Source organism: Barbus barbus (genome assembly GCF_936440315.1).
Source record: "Barbus barbus genome assembly, chromosome: 42".
Taxonomy (NCBI): domain Eukaryota; kingdom Metazoa; phylum Chordata; class Actinopteri; order Cypriniformes; family Cyprinidae; genus Barbus; species Barbus barbus.
The window spans coordinates 8,360,686-8,376,063 of record NC_136720.1 but is presented as its reverse complement, the minus strand read 5'-3'; the positions used below and the strand labels follow the sequence as shown (position 1 = coordinate 8,376,063).

General features: G+C 33.8%; 2 protein-coding genes across 2 annotated transcripts in view; one reads left to right on the top strand and one right to left on the bottom strand.

Annotated features, from left to right (window-relative positions):
• The window catches only part of LOC306861821 (protein mono-ADP-ribosyltransferase PARP11-like), a gene marked incomplete at its 5' end in the record, with an annotated part of 3,851 nt that extends 3,407 nt beyond the window's left edge, over nt 1-444 (top strand). Inside the window, one exon of the mRNA XM_079404308.1 lies at nt 1-444. This exon is cut by the window's left edge and continues 299 nt beyond it.
• The window catches only part of pyroxd1 (pyridine nucleotide-disulphide oxidoreductase domain 1), an 8,469-nt gene extending 649 nt beyond the window's left edge, over nt 1-7,820 (bottom strand). Inside the window, exons 1-12 of the mRNA XM_079404099.1 lie at nt 7,509-7,820; nt 7,356-7,436; nt 6,941-7,060; nt 6,735-6,863; nt 6,590-6,663; nt 3,859-4,028; nt 3,331-3,416; nt 3,127-3,229; nt 2,907-3,019; nt 2,455-2,577; nt 2,230-2,367; nt 1-1,594 (exon numbers count right to left, since the gene is read on the bottom strand). The exon at nt 1-1,594 is cut by the window's left edge and continues 649 nt beyond it. Coding sequence (XP_079260225.1) covers nt 1,346-1,594; nt 2,230-2,367; nt 2,455-2,577; nt 2,907-3,019; nt 3,127-3,229; nt 3,331-3,416; nt 3,859-4,028; nt 6,590-6,663; nt 6,735-6,863; nt 6,941-7,060; nt 7,356-7,436; nt 7,509-7,580 — 1,458 coding nt within the window. The 5' untranslated portion in view covers nt 7,581-7,820 and the 3' untranslated portion in view covers nt 1-1,345. The remainder of the gene's footprint in view (nt 1,595-2,229; nt 2,368-2,454; nt 2,578-2,906; nt 3,020-3,126; nt 3,230-3,330; nt 3,417-3,858; nt 4,029-6,589; nt 6,664-6,734; nt 6,864-6,940; nt 7,061-7,355; nt 7,437-7,508) is intronic.
• Between the last annotated feature and the right edge of the window lie 7,558 nt (nt 7,821-15,378).

Here is a 15,378-nt window from a genome sequence, read left to right as displayed (position 1 = left end):
TAAAATGCTAGAATGTTTATATCATACAGGTTAATGCAGAAATAAGAAATATTTTTTTTTGCAAAAGGTTGGGATTTAATGGAAGTCTTAAAGAAGATTTGGTGGATTTAAAGGGAAGTAATTGAATGTTAATACTGTTTGAATTTAACATTTATTTTCACCCAGATACAGTAAACACCATTGGAAGCTCACTTCAAGTAATGATTTCCCCTCCACTCTTGGTCAAGAATCATTCCAAAAAAAGAATTCACAGAATTGACCACCAAACGATCATTATGGGAGTTGGAGCTCAACAGACACATATCCCAAAAAACTGAAAGGTGCAATGTTGAAACTAAACACAATACTTTAGTGTAGCTACAGAATGGACTTCATGGTTTGCCTCATGATGTGAAAACGGAGCACTTCTAAATAAAGAATCAATAAATATATCTATTTTTTGGCAACTCAGCAGTACGTTTTTTTCTTACTTGGTTTCTCAATGCGTGTTATCCGTTGGTTACATCTAAAAGCTCACAGTTCCTTAAAATAATAGTTCACACAAAAACGAAAACTCGGCTTAATCATTTATGAAACTTCACCATTGTTCCAAACCCATATGGCTTGGAACACAAAATTTGAAATACTAGTCACTATTTTCCATGCAGTTACAATGAACTGAAACTGGAGCTTTAAAGCGTCAAAAAGTCCTTTGAACGAAGTGCAACTCAGCATCAGTAAAATTGGTCAATACGACCAAAATGAGGAGCCAACCAAACTCTAAGTCATTATTTAGTGAAAATCTTGACATACACCCCAGTTGCCCTGGGCACATTCATGAGAGATGCAGCGGTGTCCGAATAAACCATTAATTTGAATCACATTTTCAGTAAATCAATCACAAAGCCAATCCGAATAATTTGCTCATGAATCAGATTGATCAGATTCTCAAGATCAGCGCACTGATTCTATGATCTGGTCACAATGTTTTACATGAAGACTTTTAGTGAATAACACATTTTGGTCTTCTATTTGCAGACAGATATGATTTTAGAAAACTTGAAGAAATGAAATGTACCACTTTTTCGTGAGCTATTCTTCTAAAATACATCTGTAATTTTGTACCCTTAGTTATGACCAAAAAAATTGAAATTTGTTTATTTGCACGCTCATCGTGATAATATTGCCTCGACCAAAGGCTACAGATTGAGGTAGGACTTCCTGTTGATGAGCAAAACCGGACTAAGATTGGTGGAGAGTGTTTGAAAACAATTATTATTTTTGATCTTGTGTTTCGTGGAACATAAATTTCATGGTGTAGCTTTAAAATAAATGAATCATCTCTTTGTCATTGACTAACCAGGATTCAGTCAAAGTAGTCTTCAATGTCAATATTAGGATTAAGAAGATCCTCGCCATATCGGGATAAGTCCATTTGGTTGAGAATGAGGTTCTCGAAAGTTTCCTCCAGGTCCGTCTCTCCTATAAGGACGGCTCCCACCATTCGGCCCCCAGTCAGAACCACCTTCACATATTCCTGGCCTTTTGTACAGCGCAATAGAAGCTCATGGTCCTGACCCAAACCCTGAGCATTAAACTTCCCAAGCAAAACCACCTAAAAACAAAACAAATAAATAAAATAAATAGTTGCAATTTGTATTATCAAATGTGAAAACCACTTTTGTGCCATCCACTGAGAATGCTCTTAAAATATTTCTTAAATTCCTTGTTTTGAATTTTAATTAAGGTAGCAATTAGGCTTATTATTTTACAATAAAAATGAAACAAAACAAACATGACCCCTAAGCATGATATCATACAACAGTTACAAAAACAATAGAAAACATGTATATTTTACTTTAATTTATATACCTTAACTTTATTTTGATTTGATCTTATAATTTATTTATTTTTTGTTCATTTCATAAATGCATTTTGTTTCATATAACATATATTACCTATTCATTTATTTACATATAATTATTATGTGAATTGTGTGAATATATTATGAGTGTGCATCTCTCCTATTTATTTTCATAATGTTTCCATTGTGTAAAATACTTTGAATTGCAATTCAGCAAAGTCAGTCATTCCAGTTGTGACTCGTGAATGAAAAGGGAGCCCATTTTTAAATTCTGAATTCTCTGGCTGAGAATAAAACAGTATCTGAAATTTCTTCAGAAATAGAGGTACCAACAAGAAGAGCATACATATTTCTTTAAAGAAATAGGCACAAACAAAAGAACTCACCTTGTAGTTGAAGAATTTGGTGATGTGTGAGAACAGCTCAAAGCAGAAGTCCAGCTCTATAGGCTCCTCCAGCACATCTGCAGCCATACAACGTGCTGCGTACCAGCCCATCTGGCGCGCCTGAGTCCACAATCGCATCTTACCCATAACAGGAGAGACGTTTTAGAAGCTCAACCCTCAGTACATCATTTATACATTAATACAGTAACAGAGGTGCAGCTGTACCTGCTGCCAGAGAGCGCTGGGCTCCCAGCCTGCATTACACACATCTCCAGCCGCATACACATCCTGTTCAGACGTCCGCATATGATCGTCCACTCTCAGACCATGATCTCCTGCCAATTCAAACTGAAATGGGACACATAAAATGAAAAAAGCTCAATTTTCCTACATTTACCCAACAAACCCGGAAAATATACATGTATAATGCGTTTAAAACTTTATTAGTTATGCACTGACAATACTGGGAAGTCAATAAATAACATTCTATACTATAAAAAGAATTCACCAGAAACTAAAATACAAAAATAAATACATTATGAAAAAAGCACAGCTGAACATATAATATTGACATATCCATATAATAATAACCAAAATTGTATTTACGATGGAAAATAAATCAAATAAAAATACAAAAGAGAAAGAAATGGGTCAATTCAAATGCATAGATTTTTTACATGGTTCCCAATGAGAAAAGGATCTGTGTTTGGCACAACGCCTGTTGCGCTGACGACGAAATCACAGCCATAAATCTTCCCATTGGTTAACTGAACATAAGCTGGCCACAACCCTGAAAAAAAAATGAAAAATTAGTTATTTTATGTCATCTGAAAACACTGCAGATTATTAATGAAATGATGATGATGATGATGATTATTATTGTTGTTATTATTTAACCTAATTCAGATTTCTCTGTGTTGAGTTTGGACTGCAAGAACTCCTCTTGGGTGTAGATCTTGTCAACTTCACACTCATATTCTATATGGACTCCACTGGAATTCTGTAAAATGAAGGAAAACAATCAGAATAAGTGAAAAGTGGCAATCACCCACCGTTTTATGGTGCCTAATGTACAACTGTGAAAATATACTGTATGCAAACCTGCACTGTTCCTCTTAGTTCAATCCCCGCATGCCAATCTGGGCCCAAGGCACTGCCAAGCTCCTCTGAAGCCCCACTGTGGCCTGCTATGAAACAAAAACATGTGACACACTTATGTTTTTTATCAGCTTATAATGAAACAAAATATAGTGGTTTGTAAGACTTTACTATTATTTAACAATGTAGAAAATAGAACAATGTAAATGGTTTTATTAATACATATGTGTCCAAAATAAGGACTGGTAGTTTACAAACTACATATGACAATTTAAGTAAAACTGTATTTATAATTTATTAAAAAGTTGTAACTTATTTCAAAAAGTGAAACTTTCATATATTTTAGATTCATTACATGTAAAGTAAAACATTTCAAAAGTTGTTTTGTTTGAATTTTGATGATTAGAGCTTACAGCTCATGAAAGCACATGTACTTACTTTCCGTCTAAACTGCCAGAAGAGAGCAGCAGAGCTCACTGTGTGTGTGTGAGAGAGAGTGTGTATACCAGTGTGTGTAAGCTGAATTCATACCTCCAGTCTCGTCAGTAGTGTAGCGTGCTCTCTTGCAGGACAAAGATCTTTCTTTTTTGTCAGCCTCCAGTGAGGGAATGAGAAACTGAGCAGCTCCTGCATCAAAGAATGTGTTTCCTATGGCTTTATCCTTTATAGCCCAGATCACTTCACAACCTTCTACTTCATACCTACAGGAGCACACAGCAGGCATTACGAAATATCACAATACATCTCTCTCTTTTTGTTTTCTTTAACCTTTTTCTGTTTGCATTTGGACCTAGACTTCCAAACAAAAAATTGGATGCACCTACACATGCTTTAATTATTACATAATTAAAATCATCAATCTGTAGTAAAATCATCAAAATATGAAAATACAAAATAACTCAAAATGGCAGTAGAAGAATTATGAAGCAGAAACGTACAGAAGTTATATTTTCATTTAATCAAATGTTTAATTTGGTAAAAAAAATAAGCAATCAATTTATACACAATTATATTTCTTTACAAAACTAATTCCAAGCATTTAAGTAGGGATGTAACGATTCACTCAACTCACGATTCACAATTTATTTTTTTACAAAATCAGATTTAAAACAAATTATAAATTAAATGTGTCCTTTTGATTGGACAAAATGCTGCACATTTCTTTGTGAAATTGAAATATAACACTATAATAATATACTAATATAGCACTTGCATATTATTGCTCTTTTGATTGCTTCTATTGTCCTCATTTGTAAGTCGCCTTGGATAAAAGCGTCTGCTAAATAACATTTAAATATAATGTAAATATAAATAACAAAACTAAATTGAAATTTTAAAACAAGTAACACAAATAAAAGGATTCTCTTAATATCAAAGCTCTTTCCATTTAAAATCGCACTGCATTTTAATCAGGATCCAAACAAAGATATGCATATGCAACATGAGCAGTTTTTAATCTAAATTAGATTGTATAATTTCCAAATTTGAAGCAAAAACAGAATGGTTTGACTTCAGTTTTGTGACACTATACTTAAAAAAATATCTGCATGAAACAAACAATGCGACGCAGATTCACTCTCTGCCAGCAGGTGGCGCTTAAAGCATTTCCTTGGTTTCCACAGTAAACAAAGCAGCCAGTGTTGCCAGATTGGGCAGTTTTGAATTTGATTGTGCGGGTAAATATTGGCTTGGGCAGGGTGGACAAAATGTGGGCTGGTTTTTGGTCAGTTTGGCGGTTTTCAAAACATATAAATTGTATAGGCTAATTGGTTAACAAACAAGCCCAAGTGTGCATATATCCTACTGCATGCATCCAATCAGTCATCACAAAACTAAACACACACACAAACACTGCAAAGACGATTGGTGCTGATGTTGACGCCGCACTTTTAGCCAATCCCCATAGTATTTAGGGATCAGCAGACAGACGTGATGATTCATGAACGATGGGTTTTTAGCGAGATAACAGATCTGATTTTGAATGTATAACTGGAAGTGACCATAATGCCTATATATATGTTCGATGGTAAAGAGTGGAGAGTGATTTAACTCTCAAAACGTGAATTACACCTGTTGAGGGAGAGATGACATGAAGGCTACATCACTGCAACTCCGAAATCAGAGCACAGTTAAATTAATGAAAAACTATATCTATACGATCCTGTCTTTTATCTTTTAAACGGTCCATATTGGTATATATACCCTGATAGCACAAGTACATCTCAGAGACGTCTATTTGATGTCTGCATTTACATCTGCAAGACATATTTTTTAGGGTGTTTGCTCATCTCCAATACGTCTATAGGACGTTTCCTTTTAGATGTCAAATAGAAGTCTATCAGATGTCTTTTAAGATGTTTATGATTTAGAATGCATGTAAAACTGACATCTGAAAGACATCTGCCAGACGTTTGTAGACAGCAGATGCTTTCCGGATCAAGAGATCTTTAATAGACATCTTGCAGACGTACGTGTGATATCTGGGTATCCTTTAAAGATGATGAACTTGTTCGTTTTGACTGTGCAAATTTCTATATTATGTTCTGTGTGAAATTATAGAGCAACACGAAAGTAAGAGCATTATTGTTGTTGTTAAAAAAATATATATATATATTGTTGGATTATCATAGTGACACAGTTTTGACTGTCATGGTGTGTGCATGAACGAGTGTGAAATACCTATAATTACGTTGCTTATTCTGATCACTTATATTGGGCACTTTGTTGCATTTAAATTCTGACTGTTGACATTGAAAACGATGCATGTGTTTTTCAAGGGTATCGGCATATTTTAATCATATTTGGTAGTTCTCTTTAATGTATTTGCCCCGATTTGATCCATGGGAAATTTATCTAGTATTATATTATTTTGTCGTCATTATTTCGTTATAAGGAGTTAAAAATGGCTCTTATCAACCTTGATTTACATTCTATCGCATTATTTTGACAGTTAAAGTTTTGGGCGGGTTTTTGTAAGCTTTTGGGCTGGAAATCGTCCATCCAATCTGGCAACACTGAAAGCAGCGCTGCACTTATGAACTTTAATATGCATTATACAGAGGCAAGATGCAAAGAAAAAATACCATCTAAACTTTTCTAAAGACAGAAAGTTCCCCTCGGACATACATTCATATAAACTCCTACCACTAATTGAATCGCGACTCACGGTTAATCGTTACATTCCTACATTTAAGTGTGTTGTTTTTGTGTGTGTTGACTGTGCAGATCCCATATTACTAATATTAATGATTGAGATACTTACACTAATTCTAATGCGATTCCTCCATTGCCAATGACAACTACCCTTTTAGCCTTTGATAATCGCTTTTGAAACTCCTGTGAAAATAGCATCAATCTTTCATGTTTGTTATGTTCAAATACATAATATTGATGATTAATGAGTGTACCTGAGCACTGTCTGTGTCGCGTATGCCCAGCACATGAGGGTGGTCTTGGGTGAGAAGCTTGGGTTTGGCTCCGCTGCAGATACACAGCTTTTTATAATGAATCGTCTGACCATTCTCTGCTTGTAAAAGCTGCAGAAATTCAGAGAGTGATTACAATTAAATTTAGAATATTGTAGGAAAAAGAAACAGTGCTTGTCTTAACATACATGTTCCTTAGCTCGCAGGACTTTGACTGCAGATTGTATGACTTTCAGATTGGGATACTTTTCTTCTAAAACACTGGATGGCTGTTCCTCGATATCGAATTCTTCCAACGTCTTTGACACCTAGATGAAGAAAGGTAGTTGACACCTTTTTTATTCAATATCCAGATTTTTGATTTATATATAGTATTTCATATTGTATTATATTACATTTTACGTCGTGTTTTACCCAACTAATTTGGAATCAGTGTGTACAATTTGTATTTTATATATATATATATATATATATATATATATATATATATATATATATATATATATATATATATATATAAATAAAATAAGACTTTTAAGGAAGTACAATAAATGTAAATAATCAAAGTGCTCCAAATTAAAGAAAGACACAATTTCAACAAACCTGTTTGAAATGTATGACCGTCTTTACTAAAGGTGAGGCTGTCAGAAGATAAACTTCATCTGATGCGAACTGCGATGCGATCTGCAAAAGTTTTCAAACTTATAAGACCAGACAGTTATCAGACCAGTAGATCAGTTATGGATTTGTTCGTACCTGTTCTGCACAAGTTACACCTGCGATTCCTCCACCGACGACCACAAATGTGACTTGCTTATCTGAAGCCATTGAACCTCAGCTCCGTGTGCGGTAAGTTACTTTATATCGTTATATAACTTTATATCAGGCTGAAAGACACCACTAACAGCTGTTTGGTTGTTTACACTTTCTCGGTCTTTTGTGTTCTCCGCTAGAGATTTATAATCGTATTAATCACTAAAAAAAGACACGTATTAAGAGCAACCTCATTCCGACTATATTTAGTATGATTGAACTTCCTGTTTACTTTTTCAGCGGACTACGGAAAGCGTTTAGGGACAAACTTAATGCGCTCTGCTATGAAAGGAGATAAGCAGTGGAGCCCTATGAATCATCCAAATATAGCCTATACAAAATCTGAATGCTTGCCTTCTTAACTAACACCTATTGGTGCTATAAAGATAATTAAAAGGTCGAACTCTGTGTCTGCAACCTACACTAATTATATGCCTTAATTATCACTTTAACTGTATTGTGTTATTTGAAATTATATTTAAAGTGAATTTATGTGACCACAAAACCAGTCATAAGGGTCAATTTTAGGATGATAAAGATTTATACATCATCTGAAAGTTGAATAAATAGGCTAAGCTTTCTAAGGATAGGACGATATTTGCTGAGATTTGAAAATCTGGAATCTGAGGGTGCAAAAAAAAAAAAAAAATTGCCTTTAAAGTTGTCCAAATTAAGTCATTAGCCATGCATATTATTAATTAAAAATTAAGTTTTGATATATTTACAGTAGGAAGTTTACTAAATATCTTCATGGAACATGTTCTTTACTTAATATACTTTATTTGGTATACAAGAAAAATCAATAATTTTGACCCATACAAATATACCTGGGCAACTTATGACTTGTTTTGTGGTCCACGGTCACATATTGTTAATGTTGTTAATATAACATATTATCATACATTATTGTTATGTTGTTAAAAATGTACCATTACATTACAAATACTATCTAAATGCTTTTCAGAAATGCTTCTCAGTACATTCAGCTGTACACTTTAACCACATTTAAAACACAGTAGAATTAATTCTGTTAATACTAGTTTTAGTATTCTTTATTTTATGAGGATTATTGTCCCTAATTAAGTTCAGCTAATTGCATTTAATATACTTTTAATTCATGATGAGGCTGTCCAAAGATATATTTACTCTCAAGTGCAATGTGATCTTTAAAAAATTAAGTTAAAATGTATTATTATTCATATTATTTTATTTATATTTAATAATATATTATTCTCTATTTTTCATATTAGTTGCTAAACTGTACTTCTTTTTCACAAATTGGAGAAAGTTATTTAAAACATCAGTAAATATTAGATTAATATAAATCACGTATAATTTATTATACATTTATAATTGGTTACATTTTAATATTAGAAGCCTGCAATAAATTATGCAGCTTGAATAATAACATGAAAAGAGAGTTGCACCGTGATGCACACGCTGAGTGCCGCAAGTAATTACAGCTGGTGACTGGTATGAAATGGTATAAATGTAATGTTCTCTGATTTTATGTCTGAAGAGTGTTGCTTTTATGAGTCACAAACTGAAAATAAACCAAGAGTGTCAAAACAAATGAAAAAAAATTCAGGGTAACATACACAGACACAGAAGTGTTTTCTGAATTACTGCATCCATGGCAATAATGTTGATATGTTGATAATGTTGATATGCCCTGTAGACATGTTACAACATTGCCCCAAATGGGACATGTCAACCCCCTTACTTGATCCACTCAGAAAGGGCTGCCCCTGAACATGAGGATAGCTTAAGTTCATTGGACAGGAGAGTTCATATGGTAATATTCTCTTCTCAGAATATGCCTGGGTGATTTTAACCTAATGAACTGCATGTGTGGCATGCTGTGTTTAATTCTTTAGGCTAATCTTCCAATGTGCAATCTTCCAAATGCACTTACTGAATGTGTCATTTTCCCCAGCTTTAAACTCAAACATCACTCACAGCTAGAAACACTTTTCAGGAAAAGGGGACAAATGGGGAAAACTGGTCTGGTCTGGACCACCATAAGCTGCCATTGTGAAAAAGAAGAGTGTATGTATATGTGTGTGCGTGTGTGTGTGTGTGTGTAGCTATATATGTATATATATTTAGGGGTGACCCCGAATAGTCGAAGATTTGATGCTTCGATAGGAGGAGCCTGATTCGACTCCCATCTCACAGTCGAATATTCGCGGGGTGTTAGGGTCATGCCATTTTAGCTATATGGGGGTGCTCAAATGTCTGATTTCATATAGAACTACTGGTTCATTCAGAGCCGCGCAGACACGTTCACTTCTGCATTCTGACAGCCTGTAAGTCGTAATATTAACATTGTTTTATAAATAACGAAGCGTATTCTATATTAGATAAATGAGTTAAATCCCATTGATTAAAAAACTGCTATCAAATGCTTCATTCTAATGGTCATCTTCAGCGCGCACAGCTCAAAACAGAAATGCAGAACATTAATAACTACTGTCATATAGCCTACATAACGTTATAGTGAGAGCACTGTTGTAAAAATGTTTTTAATTATTAGGGTTTCGCTGGCGTTTAATGTTAACTATCTTTTAATTAAAACATAAAACATTATTTTTGTATCTGTGAGGTGTCCATTACACATTTTCCCTGTGCATTAGCGTCAGTAATTATGACTGTCTCTTGGTAATGTATTTTGTCCCCGCCCCCAAACATATGATTCGACTATCAGTCGAATATCGGCAAGATTCGAAAATTCAGATTCGACTATGAAAATCCTTAGTCAGGGACACCACTAATCTATATATATATATATATATATATATATATATATATATATATAGTGATATACACGTTCTGTATAGACTCTGTTATGGGTGACATTTTAGTTTGGGGACCAGTTCTTACTATTAACTAGTTGCTTATTAGCATGAATATTACTAGCATATTGGCAGTTATGCCTTATTCTGCATAACATCTTTTAGATCCCTTAATCTACCCCATACTTAAACTTACTAAGCAGCAAAATTCATAGTTAATATTTAGTTAATTGTGACAATTGGTCCCCAAACTAAATTATGACCTAGGTTTGATAACACATTTAAGTACACTTTTAAAAAGTAAATTTTTGTATTAATGTAAAATTAAATTTGATGTTAAAATGCATTTTAAATCATTATGCTCTGATGTTTTGACTAACACATATAGCACATATAAAGGCCTTTTGGATTTTAACTAGTGTGCTATTAGCTATTACAAAAAGTTAATATATTAATATAAAATGTAGTAAATTGCAACTTACAACTATATTTAATTACAAATATTTTCAAAAACACGACATTCACGATTCATTATAAATGAATATTTATTTATCTACTTATTTATTTATCGTTTTGTGTTTGTTTGTGTGTTTGTCATAGCAGTACAAAGGCAATAGAAGTAATTATGAAATTACATGTAAAGATTTACATAAAAAAACTCTAAAGGTCCTTGCACACTGAGTCAGAAATTTTTGCATGCGTTTTTGTTTTTTTTCATATAACCTTTTCTTATCAAAATGCTTGCTACAGATGCGGAAATGCTGAAAATCGAACCCGTTACAAATTTTTTTTATGACGGACGAAAGTTTTGGTGGTGTGTAAACATGACTGACACTAAATTAAATCGTATTTGTTTTTAACGTGCAAAAATATCGAATGAGAATTTCGGACTCAGTGTGCAAAGACCTTAAATGTAAGCTAATTGATTTTAAATTCAAACTACATGCAGTTTGATTTAATTCCAATGATATGCAATTAAATGTCCAAAAATATTACACTGACTTCCCACTTAAAGGGAAGTCTTGTGTAGCCAGACCTTCAGACTGACGGCTGAAGGTCTGCAATCCATGGTAGGTTTCATTGACCAGGGCTCGTTCATGAGGCCGTTTGACTGACATGTCAAACAACCAATCACAGTTTGTTTCGTTCAGGGTCACGTTGCAGGGCTTGGAAATGTCACCACTATAACAGACTGGTGTGTAAAACTCTCGGACGTATTTTAAAGATTCTATGCCGCAAATTTTTAATATTTCACATACTTTTGAAAATCCATCGCTTATTTGATCCTGATAAGCACTCGTCGTCACAGTTGTAAACACGACGGCTTTCTTCTTTGGTGAGATGGTTTGGCGTCACGGCATCTTTGTTTCCAGGCGGAATGTTAAAGTCCTTGTAAAGAGAATTCTGAGAATTGTTTCTAAACGTAAAATGTTAGAAATGTATTGCTGAAACACATTACAAAGACTCTGAACTATGTAGTACTTAATTGTGGAGTTAAACCGTTAAACAGTTTTTCACCAATTCTGTGTTCAGAAAATAACGACTTCAACAATTTGTCTACGTTTATTTATGCTTTGATTTGAACGAAAACGGCGTATCCGTGTGGTGCGGTTGACACAGAACAGCATATACAGCAGATACCCTCCAAAATGGCTCTACAGTGGCGAAGAGGAGACAAATTGTTGTATAAAGTCGTTATTTTTGTTTTCTTTGCATACAAAAAGTATTCTCGTAGCTTCATAACGTTACGTTTGAACCACTGATGTCTTTCATACTTTTCTGGGCTTTGACAGTGGAATTTACTTGGCAGTCAATAGGACAGTCACAAGCCTCCCGGTTTTCATCCGAAATATCTTAAACTGTGTTCCGAAGATGAACAAAGCTTTTACGGGTTTGGAACGACATGGGGGTAAGTGAGTAAGTTTGGGGTGGAGTAACCCATTAAGTTTATACTATATTATTTGCTCTCTTTTTAAAGGTATGTTAAAATGCACTTATATTTTTACAGGGGTGTTCACCTGCAAAAAATACTGGTTAAACTAGTTAAGAATCCTGGTTAAGGCAACAGAATCCAGAACAACATACCAATAATTAGCAATGCTGGTCTTTTCAACAGAGATATGATTTATTTATGATTACATTATATAAATAAATATGCAATTTATCAGAAAAATATGAGACAACGTTGATGCTTAAAAAAATTTTGGTAGTGCTTTATTTTACAGTCCTGTTTCACATGTACCTTCTGTGTAATTATTTCTGCAATTGGTAATAACTAACCCTGAACCTACCCCTAAACCTAACCTTAACACATGTAGTTACCTTATACTATCAGTACTTTCTTAGCTAAGTACTCTTAAATAAATAAATAAAATAGTCAGGCATGAGATATGAAACATAAGTTGCAAAGGACAAAATGACACACTATTAACTAACTTTCCATTGCACTAATCAAAAGTACCAGTTAATTATCCACATGAAATGAGTCACACTTGAACTCAAGCTCTCCTCTCCGCCAATGTTTTGTACGTAATGGATCTGATGGCTCTGTATGTCAGCCATATTAACTGCACTGAACAGCGGCTGTAGCCTTTAACCTCTTCGTGGACATCTACGTCATTATGACTGATATATCAACAGCCAAATTATCTGTGACCACAGTCAATCCTATTATTTCCTGTTATATTAATACAAGAAACACCCTGGCTGTTTGATACGCTTAGATCAGAGTAGAAGTCATGTCACAACAGGGTAAAAACATGTTTTGTACAACGTCAGGATAATTAGGATGTATATTTTCAGAGGAAATGATAGGAAGTGCTTAGTGTTGTTTTTGGGCTCAGGCCATATTTTACCCCAACATCAACAAAACATTTTTAAATTATATATTTTGTACATGAAATACGAATTTTTTAAGTTAGCTTAAGATATTATTTTAATGACAATTGTGCAGGGTTTTTTTTGTTTGTTTTGTTTTTTGAGACTACATATGCTACAATAGTAAATGACTACAAAACATGGTAGTACTGTTTTTTTTTTCTTCAGAAATAATGTGCATGTTACATTTAACAGTCTTGTGAAAATGAAAAGGGCTGTGTGAAAATTTATGTCCGAAACTTTTATTAGGCCTAAACTGTCCATCTCTCGTTCCTGTCATTATGCGAAATGGCACTGACATGTGTTTTCTGCTTGATTGATTCATATGCTGGCCCCTCCACATTTATATATCACATCTATTTCTGGCTCTATAACATCCGCTGGATGTTCACCGTCAGAGAGAAGAGGAAAAATGAATAGAAAATTTTCATGTGATTGACAGTTCAAACATGTGGACAAAATGAAAGTACCTGATGATGACAGATATGTTTTTAAAGTTGGCCAAAATATAGCTGCAAATTGAAACAGGTGTCAAAAGACAAGACATTTCTCAGTACTTTTTTGTGCCACTATTATTTTATTTTATTTTATTTCATTCTATTTGTTGTGAGCTGCATAACAAATACTTTAAACCTGAAATATTTCTCTAACATTTTCACTCAGAGCAGTATTTTTACATAAAATCACTGTTATGCATATACTGTTCAGTACAGTACACTGCAATACACCATCTGAATCAAATAAAAGTTGGATTTAAAAAAAAAAAAAAAACGTTAATGCATTAATTTTGCATGGGACTTTTACACCAGTTTCACAGCATTAGAACAGAAACCAACTGACCAACATAATTGATCTCCTCCTCATCATTTAAAGTCACACTAATGAAAATGTATCAATAGTAAGATATCACGCACAATCATTTTCTCCAGGGACTAATTACTGATAAGATATTGACAGGAAAACTTTTTTTCTTTGCTACAAGATGCTCAAAATGGACGGTGTTATAATTTAATAATGATTTCATAATTTTAGAATTTAAATTTAGATAAGAGACACGTTGCTATACAGAAATATATGCATTAAACAGCAGACATTAAATGACTTCTTTAATAAGACTTTTACAAAACAATAAAAATAAAACACTATTATGCCAAGGTTCTTGCATAATAGCTGCATGCTGTTGGCTGATTATTATTAGTATTATTATTATATGAGAGGTACGCACAATACATTTAAGGAGTGTCTATTTACACTAAGTGCAAATAGCCCGCTTTGTTTGTGAAGGCTATTTACACTGACTCCGCCCACCCACTAGCGTGTGATTGGGTTAGTTTCAGTTTCAGTGGCGTAAGTCGTAAAGCATACTTTTTGACGTGATGGACCCGAGTTCGATCCCCTTTTCAAATCTCATATCACATCAGAAAGGCATTTACTTTCAATAAAAATTAAGGATATAATCAAAAAGTTGAAAATAAAAGTATCGGGTAGGGTTAGGGAGGGCTTTATTGTTCCAATAAGGTGGCATCCATTTAATAATTAATAACTATAATTTACACTCAGTACGTTATTATTGCGTACTGTTTTATAATGTACTACAATACTGAGGTGCAGATAATTGTCATTATTTGCAATAAGTAGTATAAATATAAGAAAATCTTGCTATTTTAACAGTGTAAATAGTATCTATTTACACTTAGTGTAAATAGCATATCATTAAAAAATACTGCTGTTTTCACTTGGTGTAAATAGCATCTATTGCAAAAAAAAATGTGCTATTTGCATTTAGTCGTCACAACTCTCGGGAAGCACGGAACACAGAAGCCAGGAGACGAGGAATTCACTAAGCGAGAGTTTTTAATATCCAGAAGATCACAGATCAAAGGCAGGGAAGACAATTCAAGGACTGACCAACACGAACTGAACGGACTGGGGCTTTTAAAGACAGGATAACGAGGGCACTAAGGAGACACACCTGGGATTAAATTAACAATTAACATGAGGGAAAAACTGGGTCACAGAACACATGGGGAGCAAAACACAACAAAAACAGGTCCATGATTCTGACATTAGTGTAAATAGTATCTATCGCTAAAAAAAATGTGCTATTTGTACTTAGTGTAAATAGCCGCTGTGATAAATTT